Source organism: Mizuhopecten yessoensis, unplaced genomic scaffold (genome assembly GCF_002113885.1).
Source record: "Mizuhopecten yessoensis strain PY_sf001 unplaced genomic scaffold, ASM211388v2 scaffold10087, whole genome shotgun sequence".
NCBI classification, from domain to species: Eukaryota; Metazoa; Mollusca; class Bivalvia; order Pectinida; family Pectinidae; genus Mizuhopecten; species Mizuhopecten yessoensis.
The window spans coordinates 383,042-397,078 of NW_018408372.1; the positions used below are offsets into that span (position 1 = coordinate 383,042).

The window sequence follows — 14,037 nt, forward strand, 5'->3', positions numbered from 1 at the left end:
TATTACATAAGGAGAGGGAGTTTCTGTAATAGCTCTAAAAAGAAAACAATTAGTAAAAAAAGGTAGGCTCTTGTATAATATACTGTATGGTAACAATTCAAGCACATGTGTTACACTGTTTCTGTATTGAAACTTGAATACTCACTACGCTTCCTAACTTACTCACTACCGTCATAGCTTCCTAACTTTCTTACCGACTTAATTTTAATACCTTGCATTATGTTAACATTTCACCTGGATGTTGAAAGCTAGTTTCTGTCGACCATCGTAGTCATCTTTACACTACCGCACATATCTTGGTTTCAGCAAAAGCGGAAATGGAAATTTATACATTTGAAAGGGCCATACTAGTTATCGGAATATCGTGCAGGATTAAACAAAAATGTAAGTAAACAATATTGGCATTCCCCGCACTATACATTATAATGATACTAAAAGATGAACCTGTTTCAATTTTTAAGGTAGAATACATTTCCCCCAATATATAAGGGAGACAAAAACCATTACACTGTTAATAAACTGAAAAACTGTCATCAAACAGTATTCTGATTAACATACAAGTAATTTTCAACTATAAGCCGTAAAAACATTGGTAAAATGCACTGTTCCCATAACAGGTGTACAGTATATATATATATATATATGTTTATTACATACTTACTACTAAATACGCAATTCCCGCCCTATACTAAAATCACGTGACCCATATCAGACCGGTCGGTCGGAAAATGCATATCACGTTTCAGACCGGCATATCAGGATTTCGAAACACCTCGTGACTATTCGGTCCGGAACACATCTGGAGTTATCGTGCCGTTTCTATGCGTGCGCAGCAGAAGAGATTCTGTGAAAAAATGTCGCGTTCGGCTCAAGGTGAGATGATTTGAACTCATTGTCAAATAGGATAATGGAGTTGGACGATCTTATTGACAAACAAAAGATGGCGAAGGAACACGACGAAGCGGAGAATGTCGTTTTAACAGAAACTATTAATGAGGTCATGTATGAGGACGAGACAGTGTGTAACGAGGCCGAGTCAACTCGCCATTTTGTAGAACAGATGAGAAATATAAACACTGTACGTAAAACTGTATCTGACCTAAACAAGTTTACAACGTGGCTTAAATCAAAGAATGAACAGCGACAACAAGGAGAGTTGGACTCAAAGGAACTGGACCAATACCTTGCATTGTTTTTCATGAATGCACAGAAATCAAACGGGGGTGAATTTGAACAGGACACTCTGAAATCAATCCAGTCCAGTATTAATCGACACCTGAAACAGAAAGGGCTTACTGTTGATATTATTTCCGACAGAGAATTTACACACTCAAGGGAAGTATTTGCATCAAAGAGGAAACTGTTGAGGCAACACGGGAAAGGAAACCGTGCTAAGCAAGCGACTGAGGAAATTGGCATCATGTACGATAACAAGAGGCCCATGGGATATAGTAATACAGAGAATTGATTTTGTTTTTAACACTAACAGAAATAGTATTCAAAGTGACAAAAAATAATAAAACCACCTAATTCAATATCTAGCATACAGATTTAAGACTAAAAAGTATTTGAAACTAGCACCTCTGATTCTAAACATGAAAAATGAAGAAATTTTAGCACACTGACTCCTTTGGGCCCCACCCTGCAGCCCTTGGTGGTATGGCTGGCTCAAAATTTTCAAAGTATCAAACTGTCAATAATTCCAATCAAGTTATTAACATGTAATATTCAAAGTATCATTTGCCATTATAAACCATAATAAATGTTGCCCCCCCCCCCTCCTTCCCCAGGGGGTAAACGTGAGACCCTAGGGTCATAAACCTTAAGACCCTTCCATCTATGAAGAGTGTTTGATTCTACCATATCTGGGTCTTTGAGAAGAAGATTTTTGAAATTTCAGTCAATTCAACCCTTTTTGGCCCCACCCATCTGCCCCGGGGGATCAGTCAGGGCTGATATGTCTCAGGTGACCTAAAAATCTCCTGGGAAAAGGTAAACAAACACTTATGATTTGAATCATTTGATTACGTTATCATGCATACGCCACATTATAGTTGGATAGCTAGCCGTAAACTGGTCAGTTTGTAAACGTTACATTTCTGGTAATTTATTGAGTAAAGGGAGATAAATCTCATACTCGTCAATGAACACTAATCAAATTAAATACATTTGTAAATAAAATTGTTTATGATATTTTTATAAAGTGGTTACATTTGATTTTTCCTCAGCAAATCCAAGGGCCCTTTTCAACACGATATACATAAACAACACACTACACCTCGGTATGCGTTCAAGGGAGGAGCATGCACATCTGAGATGGGGCGATGTTGAGATGAAAGCAAGTTCGACTGGAGAGGGATTTCTTGAATTCACAGAGAGAGCGACGAAGACCAAGAATGGTGTGAATGGTGGTTCTAGACCGTATCTGCCCAAAAGGTATGAAGACAATGGTACGTATGGATAGTAAAAATGTAATTATTTATTTTTTTACATTATAACGTTAAATTTACTATAATTCTTGGTTAAGTAAGTTCTTTTCTGTAATTTTTTGTAAATTATATTTTACTTTTAAACAGTTAATATGGATGCATAGAAAAATAATACATTTATTCTATTGTCAACAGGAAATCCGAGGTGTCCCGTCATGATATATCAAGAGTATGCAGCCAGACGGGCAGTCAGCATGAAGAGGGACGAGGATCCATTCTATTTGGGGGTACATAAGAAGTGCAATGAAAACAGCGAATACAGGTATGTGTTGCAACCAATGGACAAAAATACCCTGGGGTGTATTGTGAAAACAATGTGCGAGAGTCAGGGATCCTAGGCCGAAAGGTCAACCATAGGGCTCGGAAAACCGCGATTAGCACGTTGCCGCCGACACTGGTACAACAACACTCAGGACACAAACACATGGCCTCCATTAACAATTACAGAACAGCATCAATCCAGCAGCAAAAACATATGTCTTCTATATTGTGTAGCTACTCCAGCTCGAAATCGACAATGGCGGCCTCCGTACCTAGTAATCCAGATGACATGCCGGATCGATCATTTCAGGAATTGGTAGAGTCAATTGTAAAATGTATATGAACACTTTGAGGATATTGCTCCTATAACCGCCCAAAAAGAATGAAAAGAAGTGATGTCTAACATTCCCCAGCCAACAGGATTCCCCAGTATGTTTTCTGGCGCGACCATTAATGGTGATGTGGTGTTTAACTATGGTAATAAGAATACAATAAAACGCATTCGCGTTATTTATGATTCTGATTCTGATTAAATTAATTTGTCAAATGAGCATCAGACCATAAGTCAATCTGATCAGATGGACATGTGATAGAGTCATCAAATAGACATAGGCCATATTATCGGACACCAAGATTAACGTAAACAGACAGGTTTTCATATTTCTATTGTTGCAATTGTGTGTTTATTTCATTAAAATGTGTTGATCACCAAAATAACAATTTGTATTGTAATGTTTCTGTGCGATTTCCGAACCGACACACTAAAATTGGCATTTGTTCCACTTTTATTCAAATATACATTTTCTATCGATGATCTTTGGTGAAAAAATGCTTGAAATTGAAGTTCGTAATTGATAATTGAAAAAAAATAGATCGCCCAAAATATATGTTCAAGTATATGATAAACAGAATAAAACATGGTAAAATCCATGTAATATTCTCTTTTTATTATGAAAGGTGATGGAAAACTATCTTTATAATCTTAATTACTTTTGCACTAAGATTATTATTATGAGCGTCATTTTATTGAAAAATAAATAAAGTATTACATTATAAATGCATGTCGCCAATGTATAAACATTTTCTTCCATGTACAGAAGGTACCCCAAGGTACAGAACGAGATAAAACAAGACGGAAGTGTCATTTCAAATACTATCATAGCAAGCTATAGGAAAGGTTAACTATCCGTCTATACTATATATATATATATATATATATATACAACATCATATTTAAAGGATACATCTTCCATAACCTTTTTTTTATCTCATAAGCTACATACAAGGGTATTCAACTATATTTCGATTGAAAACTTACCAAATCACGTACACTCCCCTTTATCTCCTACTCAAACATTATGTTTATTGTATATTTATATTCATGCAGTTTTTTTAATATCAATGTAGTTCATCTTATCAGTCCGAAACCGTTCATCTTGATCTTTTAATGTCGTCTCAAGCTGTCCTAAGCCGATATCCCCCGTTATCTGAAGGTCGTCTCAAGCTGTCCTAAACCGTACCTCTTGATCTCTGAAGGTCGTCTCAAGCTGTCCTCAGCCGTTCTTCTTGATCTCTGAAGGTCGTTTCAAGCTATCCTTAACCGTTCTTCTTGATCTCTGAAGGTCGTCTCAAGCTGTCCTTAACCGTTCTTCTTGATCTGTGAAGGTCGTCTCAAGCTGTCCTCAACCGTTCTTCTTTATCTCTGAAGGTCGTCTCAAGCTGTCCTTAACCGTTCTTCTTGATCTGTGAAGGTCGTCTCAAGCTGTCCTTAACCGTTCTTCTTTATCTCTGAAGGTCGTCTCAAGCTGTCCTTAACCGTTCTTCTTGATCTCTGAAGGTCGTCTCAAGCTGTCCTTAACCGTTCTTCTTGATCTCTGAAGGTCGTCTCAAGCTGTCCTTAACCGTTCTTCTTGATCTCTGAAGGTCGTCTCAAGCTGTCCTTTACCGTTCTCCCCGTTCACTGAAGGTCGTCTCAAGCTGTCCTCAGCAGTTCTTACCTGTTCTTTGTCGTTAAACACGTACGTCGTTCAGATTTGCGTCTCTTATTTACAGCAAATGGCTCTTAATTTAACATGTACACGTATACAGTTTACCGATATCATTATATCTATTTTAGCTTCGTCCTCTCGTCCCTTCCTATATGTTAGTGTAAATAAACTGCAATTGCACGTATGCTTGTAAATACATCTATTGCCCCTACGCTTCATGTATATTTAGATATCCGATGCATTATCAAGATCTGTGCGAAATATGCCAACCGAAATTAACATCATTTTATGTATATCGGTCATATTACGTTCTCTTCAATAAGTAAATAATTCCCGAAGACATAGATGGTTTATCATCTCCTAACAATAGATTAACTTTTCCAGGACCCCATTCAGATCGTAGCCTCCCGTTAACACATTCTAGCTATATACAATTTCTGGAAGAGCGTATGTTGTTACACTTGATCTGTCACCCTGATTTCACCAGTAAATACCTTCTTTACTTTGTTGTTTATTCTCTTTTTCGGATAAGTTGTTACTAAGACGCTTAACAATGCATGCTAATAAACAACAAAACATAAATATAAGACTATTGAGTGGTTTTTTAGTCCAACAATCTGATAACATTGTGTGTTTAGTACATTTAGTACCAAAAGATAGACATTAAAAATTGTATAATATCAACACAATCTTTAATAGAAAAACAACATTTTTGCTTTATAGGTACCATGACTTATTGAAATAGACACTCCAAAGTGTATGTCTTTGTGCAACATGTTTAAAGAGATTGTATTAGCCAACGAGAGGCCCCGCCGCCCCTGAAACCATTTTTACTGACGTCATCGAATCTGTCGTAGTCATTTCAGCTTGCTTTGTTGTCGTATCCTTCGGTGTTGATGCAGACATTGCCTGGCCCATCGTCGACATTATATCAGTAGATGACGTCATGGCGTCAGTTGAAGTAGAATCCGCAGTTTTTGTAGCGGTGGTCAAGGAGGGAGTTGTAGCGGCGACTTGGCAGGTGCTGTCGCTGGCCATAAGAGAGAAACCAATTTTACACTTCGTGCATTTTCCGCGAGAATCACAGGTATCACAATTCGTGTCCTTGCAAGCTGTCAGAAATAACGAAAATGGCGCGCATTAATCCATTCAAACCAAATATTAACTTTTAACCAATTTGAAACATGATAAATAAATTAAGTGCATCATTATAACAATAATAATTTCAGGTTCTTATGTACCGCTTAATCACAACCTAGGTTGTCTTAAAACGGTTCACAAATTACCATGCCATGTCAAACATATTCAACAGACCAGAACCAAGGAACGTAACATAACGACGAAGTATCCTAAGAGTAACAGATAGTTGTTGATTTGACAAAGTTAGATTTAACTAACAGTTTGTATTAACTCATATATCTCAAGTAAACCACACAAACTATCACGCTGTAATTGTCTCCCTTGCTAAACTGTTTTTAAATAATTATGCATACTATTTGTGTTTACAATAAACAAAGTTAATTTTGCAGATCTGTTTTTTCAATACAGGCAATCTAAAATTAAACTATCTGGGTATTTTGTATTAAAAAAAATGTAATACATCAATATCTCATGAAAAACGGGTTTTCATAAAGTATAGAATAAGAGTATTGCCGTATTATCCTTAACCGAAACATATTAATCAACCTACGTTCCCGAATAAAACCCACGACATTACAAGTTTTTTTATAAGGTGTGTGTATATTTTCCCCTCTATGTTATGTATCAATTTTAATATATGTATTTTAGTGGTAGGATTATCCATTGTATAATCCATTATCTATATAAAGTATATTATCTACATCATATTGTATATTGTTATGTAAACTCTTCGCAAATATATCCTTTTTGTAATGCTTGCGTTGGTATATTGTGATTATACAGCCAAAACTGTATATTACATACCACACGGATTTCTACGATAACCATCAGAAACGTAAACTTATTTTTTTAAATATTAATAATTCGAGGTCTCCTTTAACGCTTCATCAGAACATAGTTCGTAGGTCATTCTCAACGCGGTTTAAAAAGTATTATCCGTGATTTTAGGGCCTTTGCAACAAACCAATATCTGTCTCAACTCCCTGGGGAGCATACAGCCAGTGCTGCCATTTCGGCGCTCATAGCTAGCATTCTACAAATCTAGCACTGCCAAACCACGTACTCATTTACAGCTGAGTAGACTGGAACAAGCGGAGCAAAGCATCTTGTTGAAAAATACAAAACAGTGCCGGGTTGTGACTCGAACCCGCAACGCTGCGTCCTACCACTTGACTGCCGTGCTTTCTGATAATTATAGATTACCACACTGTATTTTCAGTGTTTGTCGTGAGAACATTTTTTTTCATCGCGAGCATGTGGATAAAATCGAGCATACGAGGTGAACTGTTTCAACACTTTAAGAGCGTTAGTGTTCGTATTCATTGCGGATTTACCGTGAAAGCACTAATTGTTGCGGGATTTCCAAATCCACTTATGTATTGGTCCATGAAGTAACTACAAGTTTGATATAAAGAAATTCTTTGTTTGAGTCAGTACTCGTAATCCACAAATGCATGTACTCGCGAAATGATGTTATGTCTGAAAACTAAGAAATGTGGGCTCCAGGAAAATATCTGATTTCACAGTAGTAGCTCTAAAATTCCTGCAGACTATTTGTAACTGAGAATGTTTATTAGAAATACAACCACCTAGCATACGTGTAACAGCACTTCCTAAAAAAGGACTGAACATAACACGCTCTGCCTCGAAAATGAAACATGAATTTTACCTAAAGCATTGTCAGTTGTGTTCGATAACCTAATCAGTAAGGTGGCTGGGAGTGACCTCATCTACACTTGTCAGCAATGTAACTTGTCTACGGTCTTTTCCCGCTGTACCGACATTTTCGTTAGTATTTCTGCAGTGTTTACATATGTATGCACTAGCTGTGCACTATTGGTGGTCAACACACAATGAATTGTGTGTTTACTTCTCAGATCTGTATTTTGACTATTGTTCTTCGCCATGTAAAGCAAAAGCCGATTGCCATTTGGCTTACTTGGTAACCAAATGTAATCATCACACTCAATGTTGGCCATAGGCTACCGAGGTAAATGGGCAGTGGTAGTGCAGCTGACATATATCGAGGCACATTTGCCCTCTGAAATGACAGTTATGCTGTCAGACTCAGGTGATGAGTGCAGCGATACAAGGTGTTTAGGACTATACTTGTACATGTACTGGTATCTAATACGGTTGTCACAGTGTCTTTAGGTTCGTGTCGTCGTCGTCATATCCAAATCACTGCCATTGTGCACGTAACCGAGAACCAATAGCCAGCAACAACGGTTAAGGATATACTTACTTTTAAGGTGGCAGAAAAGAAATCCGACCAAAAATATTTTTTCAATTTGTTAATTTATTATTTTTGTTTTAATTCCTTTTGTTTGTTTCGTTTTGTATCAAAGGCTGCGTAATATATAAAATAACGCTAATATATACAACACTTACATAATGATATGGTATACATTATCGTTTGTCATAAAAACATTTCATTGTAAGTATGTTATTTATATATATTTATTGCATAGTTAATATCTATAGATATATTGTAATGTTTATTCATACGAACATTGATAAAATATCTATCGTCTTCTATATACAGGTGTTGATAACACTTTTGAATTGTAGAGCCATTATATGTTTTTAGACTTGTTCATTAACTGTCAGGAGGCACGGTAGTTTAGTGGTAGGACGCCGGGCTCGTGACCGAAGGGCTGTGAGTTCGAGTCACGGCACGGCACTGTGTTGTATCTTTGAGCAAGACACTTTACTCCGCTTGTTCCAGTCTACTCAGCTGTAATTGAGTACGTGGTTGTGCAGTGCTAGGATTGTTGCATGCTAGCTGTGAGCGTCGAAATGGCAGCTCCAGCTGTATGCTCCCAATGGAGTTGAAAAATATATTGGCTGGTTGCAGAGGCCCACGGATAATAATTTGTGAACCGCTTTGAGACGACCTACGAACTAGGTTGTGAAAAAGCAGTATATAAGAACTTCGAATTATTATTATTATTAAAACAGAAATTCAGATAAACGTCTACATACATGCTTAATAACCATGGCGTAAAATTTTAAGTCAAATATTAATTGTTGTTAACATGCTAAAAAGTCGTGATATGGATGAAGATAAAAGCTAATCACCTAATTCAATCTATTGATCGTATGATACTTAGATGATAGTAAGATGTAGATTATTGCTTACCTCTGCAGATTGAAAACCGGAATTGTTCGCAATAGAAACCTGATGGACAGGATGCCAAACAGATTCCTAAACTGAAAAAGACCAGCACTTGAATGATACATTGAATTATCATACAGTACTACATACTGTATACCATGACATGTTCGTGTGTATTTTTTTTTCTTGATTTGGAGTTTTCAGTTTATTTCTTGGGTATAAACGTTCATTGTTAGCTCGCAAACGAGATGTAAATGTGAGTTGTTTTCCCTGATCTGACCATCGGCATATACACTAGAATAAGACCACGTTTCGTCGTAGTTGTTACAATGTTCATAGTTATACACGTACAATGTATATACATTAATAATATATTTGTTTCATTTTCGTTGGTTGTATTCTTTCGAATTGCAGAAAGATTCGTTTATTTATATCCGTGGTTACATAGCAACCACGAAAACAACACAAGTCTATACACAATGAACATTCCATGGTATAGAGTATGTAAAGAAAGACATATAGTGCGTTGAGATGTTTACAAAAGAAAAAAGAAAAATATCTCGCATACTTTAAAAACTAATAATAAATTTGATACCCTACTATATTGTTGACAGGTTTGATGAGCGTTTAATTTCAAAGCTTTCTCTGATAGACTGAACCGCATATATTTCAACAGTTTTATACATACTGACCTGTACGAACGTTTGTGGATGTGAAAAAATGGAATAACATAAATACATCTTAAATAAAAAAGGAATGAACAGAGGTAAACTTAAGCTCACGATATACAGCACAAACCCCCTCAAGTGCTTGTGTTTGACTTATGCTTATTTAACCTTGAAAAAGACCGACAACTGTAACCAGGGAATTAAAATGATATCGCCAAATTATAGTTATAACTTATGACTAGAGAAAGACTAACATGGACACCCTAGTGCAAGGAAAATAAGACCAGGAGTTGCGGAAGGATAATTGTTGTCTGAAGAATCGACAACATCTTCCATTTAAATGTAGGTCAAATCCGGGTAAACACAAATTGTTAAAATTAGAACAACAGTAGTGGCGACGAAACAACAAGGCCAAAACATGACCATAACCAAAACCACCGACCACCACATCACAGGAAGGAGCAAAGGGCTTTACGTACATGAATTTATCCCATGATCGGCCTGCTATCAAGTGAATTCGCCAATGTAATATTTTTACATATGTCACTAGTGTAGTATACCCAGGAGTGTTTTTCATTGGCTTTGCCAGGCAGAAATCGAAATTGAAAAGAAAACTCATGTAAAATCCTATATATATATTTAAATGGTCACCTATTGTATTATGTCTTACATAGGGGCCTCCCATGTACCTTTCAACTGTAGACTGCACGGATTTATCGTTCTATGGATACAGTTAAGGTCATATAAGGACGTGACTCAATGTGTGTTGTATATGTACATGTGTGCTGGAGGCGGTATCTCGGTATATTTGGCTCACTGAAATACAATGACAAGGGTAACCAGAACAGCCTACAATCTTCTCACATTGTCCCGAGAGCGGGTAGACAAGTTGTTGGAAAACCAAAAAAGGCTTAACTTTATACTCGATGACTAGTCCAATAGACCTATTTCATCAGAGACAATTTACCAGAGAATCAAAAATGTGTACACAAAATTGTAAATATAAACGAGGTGTTAATATAAGATTTAAGTCGATTAATAGTCAACCTTCATCACATAGAGGACAAGTGTAGTTTATGGAGAAAAAGGTAAAACAAAAAGGTACGAATGTGGTATATAATACTGAAGTAAATTCGGCAAGACAATAATCGTATGCGCTTTAATTAGTTTATATATGTTTACATCAAACCAGCCATTACTTACGTTGAGGTTCCGTTCCGTTGGTAGTGTAGACAGAAACCGTTTTCGCAGAGAGAACATCCCACCTGTGCGACACAAGGCTTTATTTTACAATGGACAGGGCACGCTACAAACAAAGGTTAAAAATAAGTCTCTCATGGCATTGAATTACCAGCCCCAACGATTAGAATAGGTACCTGTGGGATATCTTTGTTTGATTATTGTCGTAGTACTACATTTTAAATGTGTTCAGTAGAAAAATAATATTAATTTAGGCGACCATAACTCTAGCCCATCTAATTGAGTATTTTTCCCGCCCTTGTTTATCAAATCTATCGTTATTTCTGAAAATTAATACAAACAAACAAACGGTCTAATCGAACTCAAATTATAACTGAAACCTTACCCCGCTTTAACGAAACTAAACAGTAAATTAACTTAAGGTCGAAAATGTTTGTTTTTCTAAAACTAAACTATGTCACATTTTACAATGACGAATTTCGACATTTAGACTATTGTATTATGAATTTAGTTTTAGCTTGAAAAGAGCTTTTTAAAAGATAATGTTTCGATGATTAATTTCACTATAAAAGCATAAAGATCGTATGAACAGTAATTATATAAACTTAGACAATAGTAAATACTTTTCCAGCTTTAAAAGAAAGGATGCATATTCAAAATAGTGCATTTCATTTTATGCCTGGCAGAACAAAATACCAATATGAACTTCACCCACTATTTACGATATATTATATCCGATTTGTTGACATTCTGATGTTCATGTCATACTTACAGCCAGACCCGGCGTTTGTTTCAGTTATCACTGTCTCGTTAGCTGATGCTAAGAATCCTCTTGAAGTGTGGAGCAAGGAAATTCCAAAAATAACCAATAGTAGCGATGTACAAGCCTGGAATCAAGTGTTACAATAACGCAGTTATGTTGATTTGGTATCTTTTGCATATTAGTATTAACCTTCAATCACATTATTTTCAGAAGTGACTGAAGTGTTATCCTCTGCTTATATATGGTTTTCTATATCTTTACCAGACATACAAAAGATCAAAATGGTTATAATTTACTGATTACGAACATTATAAAACACATTTTAGGAGCCACCATAGACCCGAATTGATTTTTGGTTTGGTTTGGTTTTATTTTGTTTAACGTCCAATTAAAATCTAAGGTCGTTTGAGGACGTGCCTCCATCTGTGTTGGCTAAGCGTGCAAGTGTGTATGTGTGCTGGAGACAGGATATGTTGGTGTACTTGTCTCCTTGTGATAGCGCAGATCTGACGCCGACTTACTCGAATTGATTAGTGTCTTCTGTATTTAATTTCCAGTTACTATTTGATAGTCGGGCTTCTTTTCATTCGTTTATCTGTATGTTGGGTGGTTCACTTTGTAAGTCATTTGTTAATATCTTGTCAAATTTTTATTTTTAATAAAAAAAGTACACCCTAAAGCCTTAGACATCTAAAATTCTCGAGCACACCTTTTTACGAATATCACCACCTTGCCTATATGATGTTTTAGACTAGATATTACAAACTTGACTGTATAGTTTTGCTAACATGACTTCGACATGATGTGATAAGTGCGATAATATTATATTGATATACATATATTGACTCGATATCTTTATTTTTATTTTTACGCAGAAACAAATATATACTGCAAACGTTTACAAAAGAAAATCGCTTTGACGTTTAAATATAGCCTGCATCGCTATGAGATGAGTACAGCAGTATGGCATTTGTCGTCCATATTCATCACTTGCATGGTAGTTGATGACACATAGGAGTGTCTATATTTAGGTATTGTCCGGTCCGGATTGCCGACCAACCAATTCCTTTGTTGGTACGAGTCATTGACATTTTCTTATACACAGCTCTGTAAAACATGCACGTAGACCGGACGCATCATCTGACAAGGACATACAGATTACTACGACGGTGGAATGAATACAATAGAATCTGTGATACCGAAACATTCATCTCTACTTCTATGTATTACTTCTGTATAATAAAACACTGATTTGTTGTTCCACAGTGATTAACGGTAAATAACAATTCTGTGCGTTCCTGTTAAGGTCTAGTTCACCGAAAAGGTAAACAAACGAAGGGGCCTCGTAAAAGTCATCCAAAATGTCTGTATCTACAATGTCACAGTACTATGACACTCAGTCCAGCTACATCATATTGTCAAAAGGCTAACCGGAACAACCACCTCTCATTTCTCCAAGAAGTTGCCATCGAAAGAAAAAAGTTTTGGCGAATCTTGCGATGGAATCGGTAGATTAAATTATTTTTCAAATGTCTCCTTAATTGATAACAATACTATGAAGTTATACCACATAAGTTGTCTCATGCAGTCACGAATAGGGCTGCAGCAAATAGGGGCAATTGCTTTTGTTTTAAAAATACGAATTCGAAAAAAAACCATGGAATGTTGGATTGTGGAAAAGGTAAAGCCAAATATTATTGTGCTAATAATTTGAAATCGTGAATATTATAATTACATACATAGATATTAACGAGGTCAATAACGTGAGGGAAATAAAATATATTTTAATACCGAATTCAAAACAGAATAGCTAGTCGTCAAAATGATAAATCGAATTCAACTCACAAAACTGTTGAATCCAAAACTCATTCTTTCATATCAATTATAAATGTCAAAATATTGAGCAATAAATCCACTCAAATTCCTTCAATCTCCCCCATTATAACCTCGTTAAGGATATTTAAAAAGAAAACGCAATAATCAAATAACCAAAATACAATACTTACCATTGTTAGGCGATCTATAGGCTAATCAAAACGACCTAGCTTCAACTGATCTTATCTTTACGACGTGGGTTTATAATGTCCACATTTATAGATAATGCCTGACGTATCATACATTTGACGTCGATAGTCAGACCATAGTAATTTTTATTTATAAACATGTTTTTGTATAACCTACGTTCGAGACAGTTCTAGATCTTGTTGTGTTTTGTGGTACGTGTTTATCAATTGAATAAATATCACTTGCCTGACACGCTACTTTATAAAACAGCATGCAATCCCAACCAAAACTTGCAGTCCATACGTCCGCCGAAATATTTCATGTCACATAAAGAACAATAATGCATCGAGTCATGTTACGATGTATTTGACATGCAGCTTACAAAAGGATGAGAGGCATCAAAATG

General features: G+C 36.1%; 2 protein-coding genes across 2 annotated transcripts; one reads left to right on the top strand and one right to left on the bottom strand.

Moving 5' to 3' along the window:
* Window positions 1-907: 907 nt before the first annotated feature.
* Window positions 908-2,888, top strand: LOC110459476 (uncharacterized protein KIAA1958-like). The gene is made up of 4 exons (XM_021511756.1): window positions 908-1,427; window positions 1,972-1,992; window positions 2,229-2,450; window positions 2,625-2,888. The coding sequence occupies exons 1-4, from the start codon at window positions 908-910 to the stop codon at window positions 2,825-2,827; spliced, it is 966 nt and encodes a 321-aa protein (XP_021367431.1). The 3' UTR covers window positions 2,828-2,888.
* Window positions 2,889-5,322: 2,434 nt separating this feature from the next.
* LOC110459498 (R-spondin-1-like) lies at window positions 5,323-13,739 on the bottom strand. The gene is made up of 5 exons (XM_021511781.1): window positions 13,634-13,739; window positions 11,637-11,751; window positions 10,868-10,970; window positions 9,021-9,091; window positions 5,323-5,850 (listed from the first exon to the last, which is right to left on the bottom strand). The coding sequence occupies exons 1-5, from the start codon at window positions 13,634-13,636 to the stop codon at window positions 5,531-5,533; spliced, it is 612 nt and encodes a 203-aa protein (XP_021367456.1). The 5' UTR covers window positions 13,637-13,739; the 3' UTR covers window positions 5,323-5,530.
* Window positions 13,740-14,037: the final 298 nt, after the last annotated feature.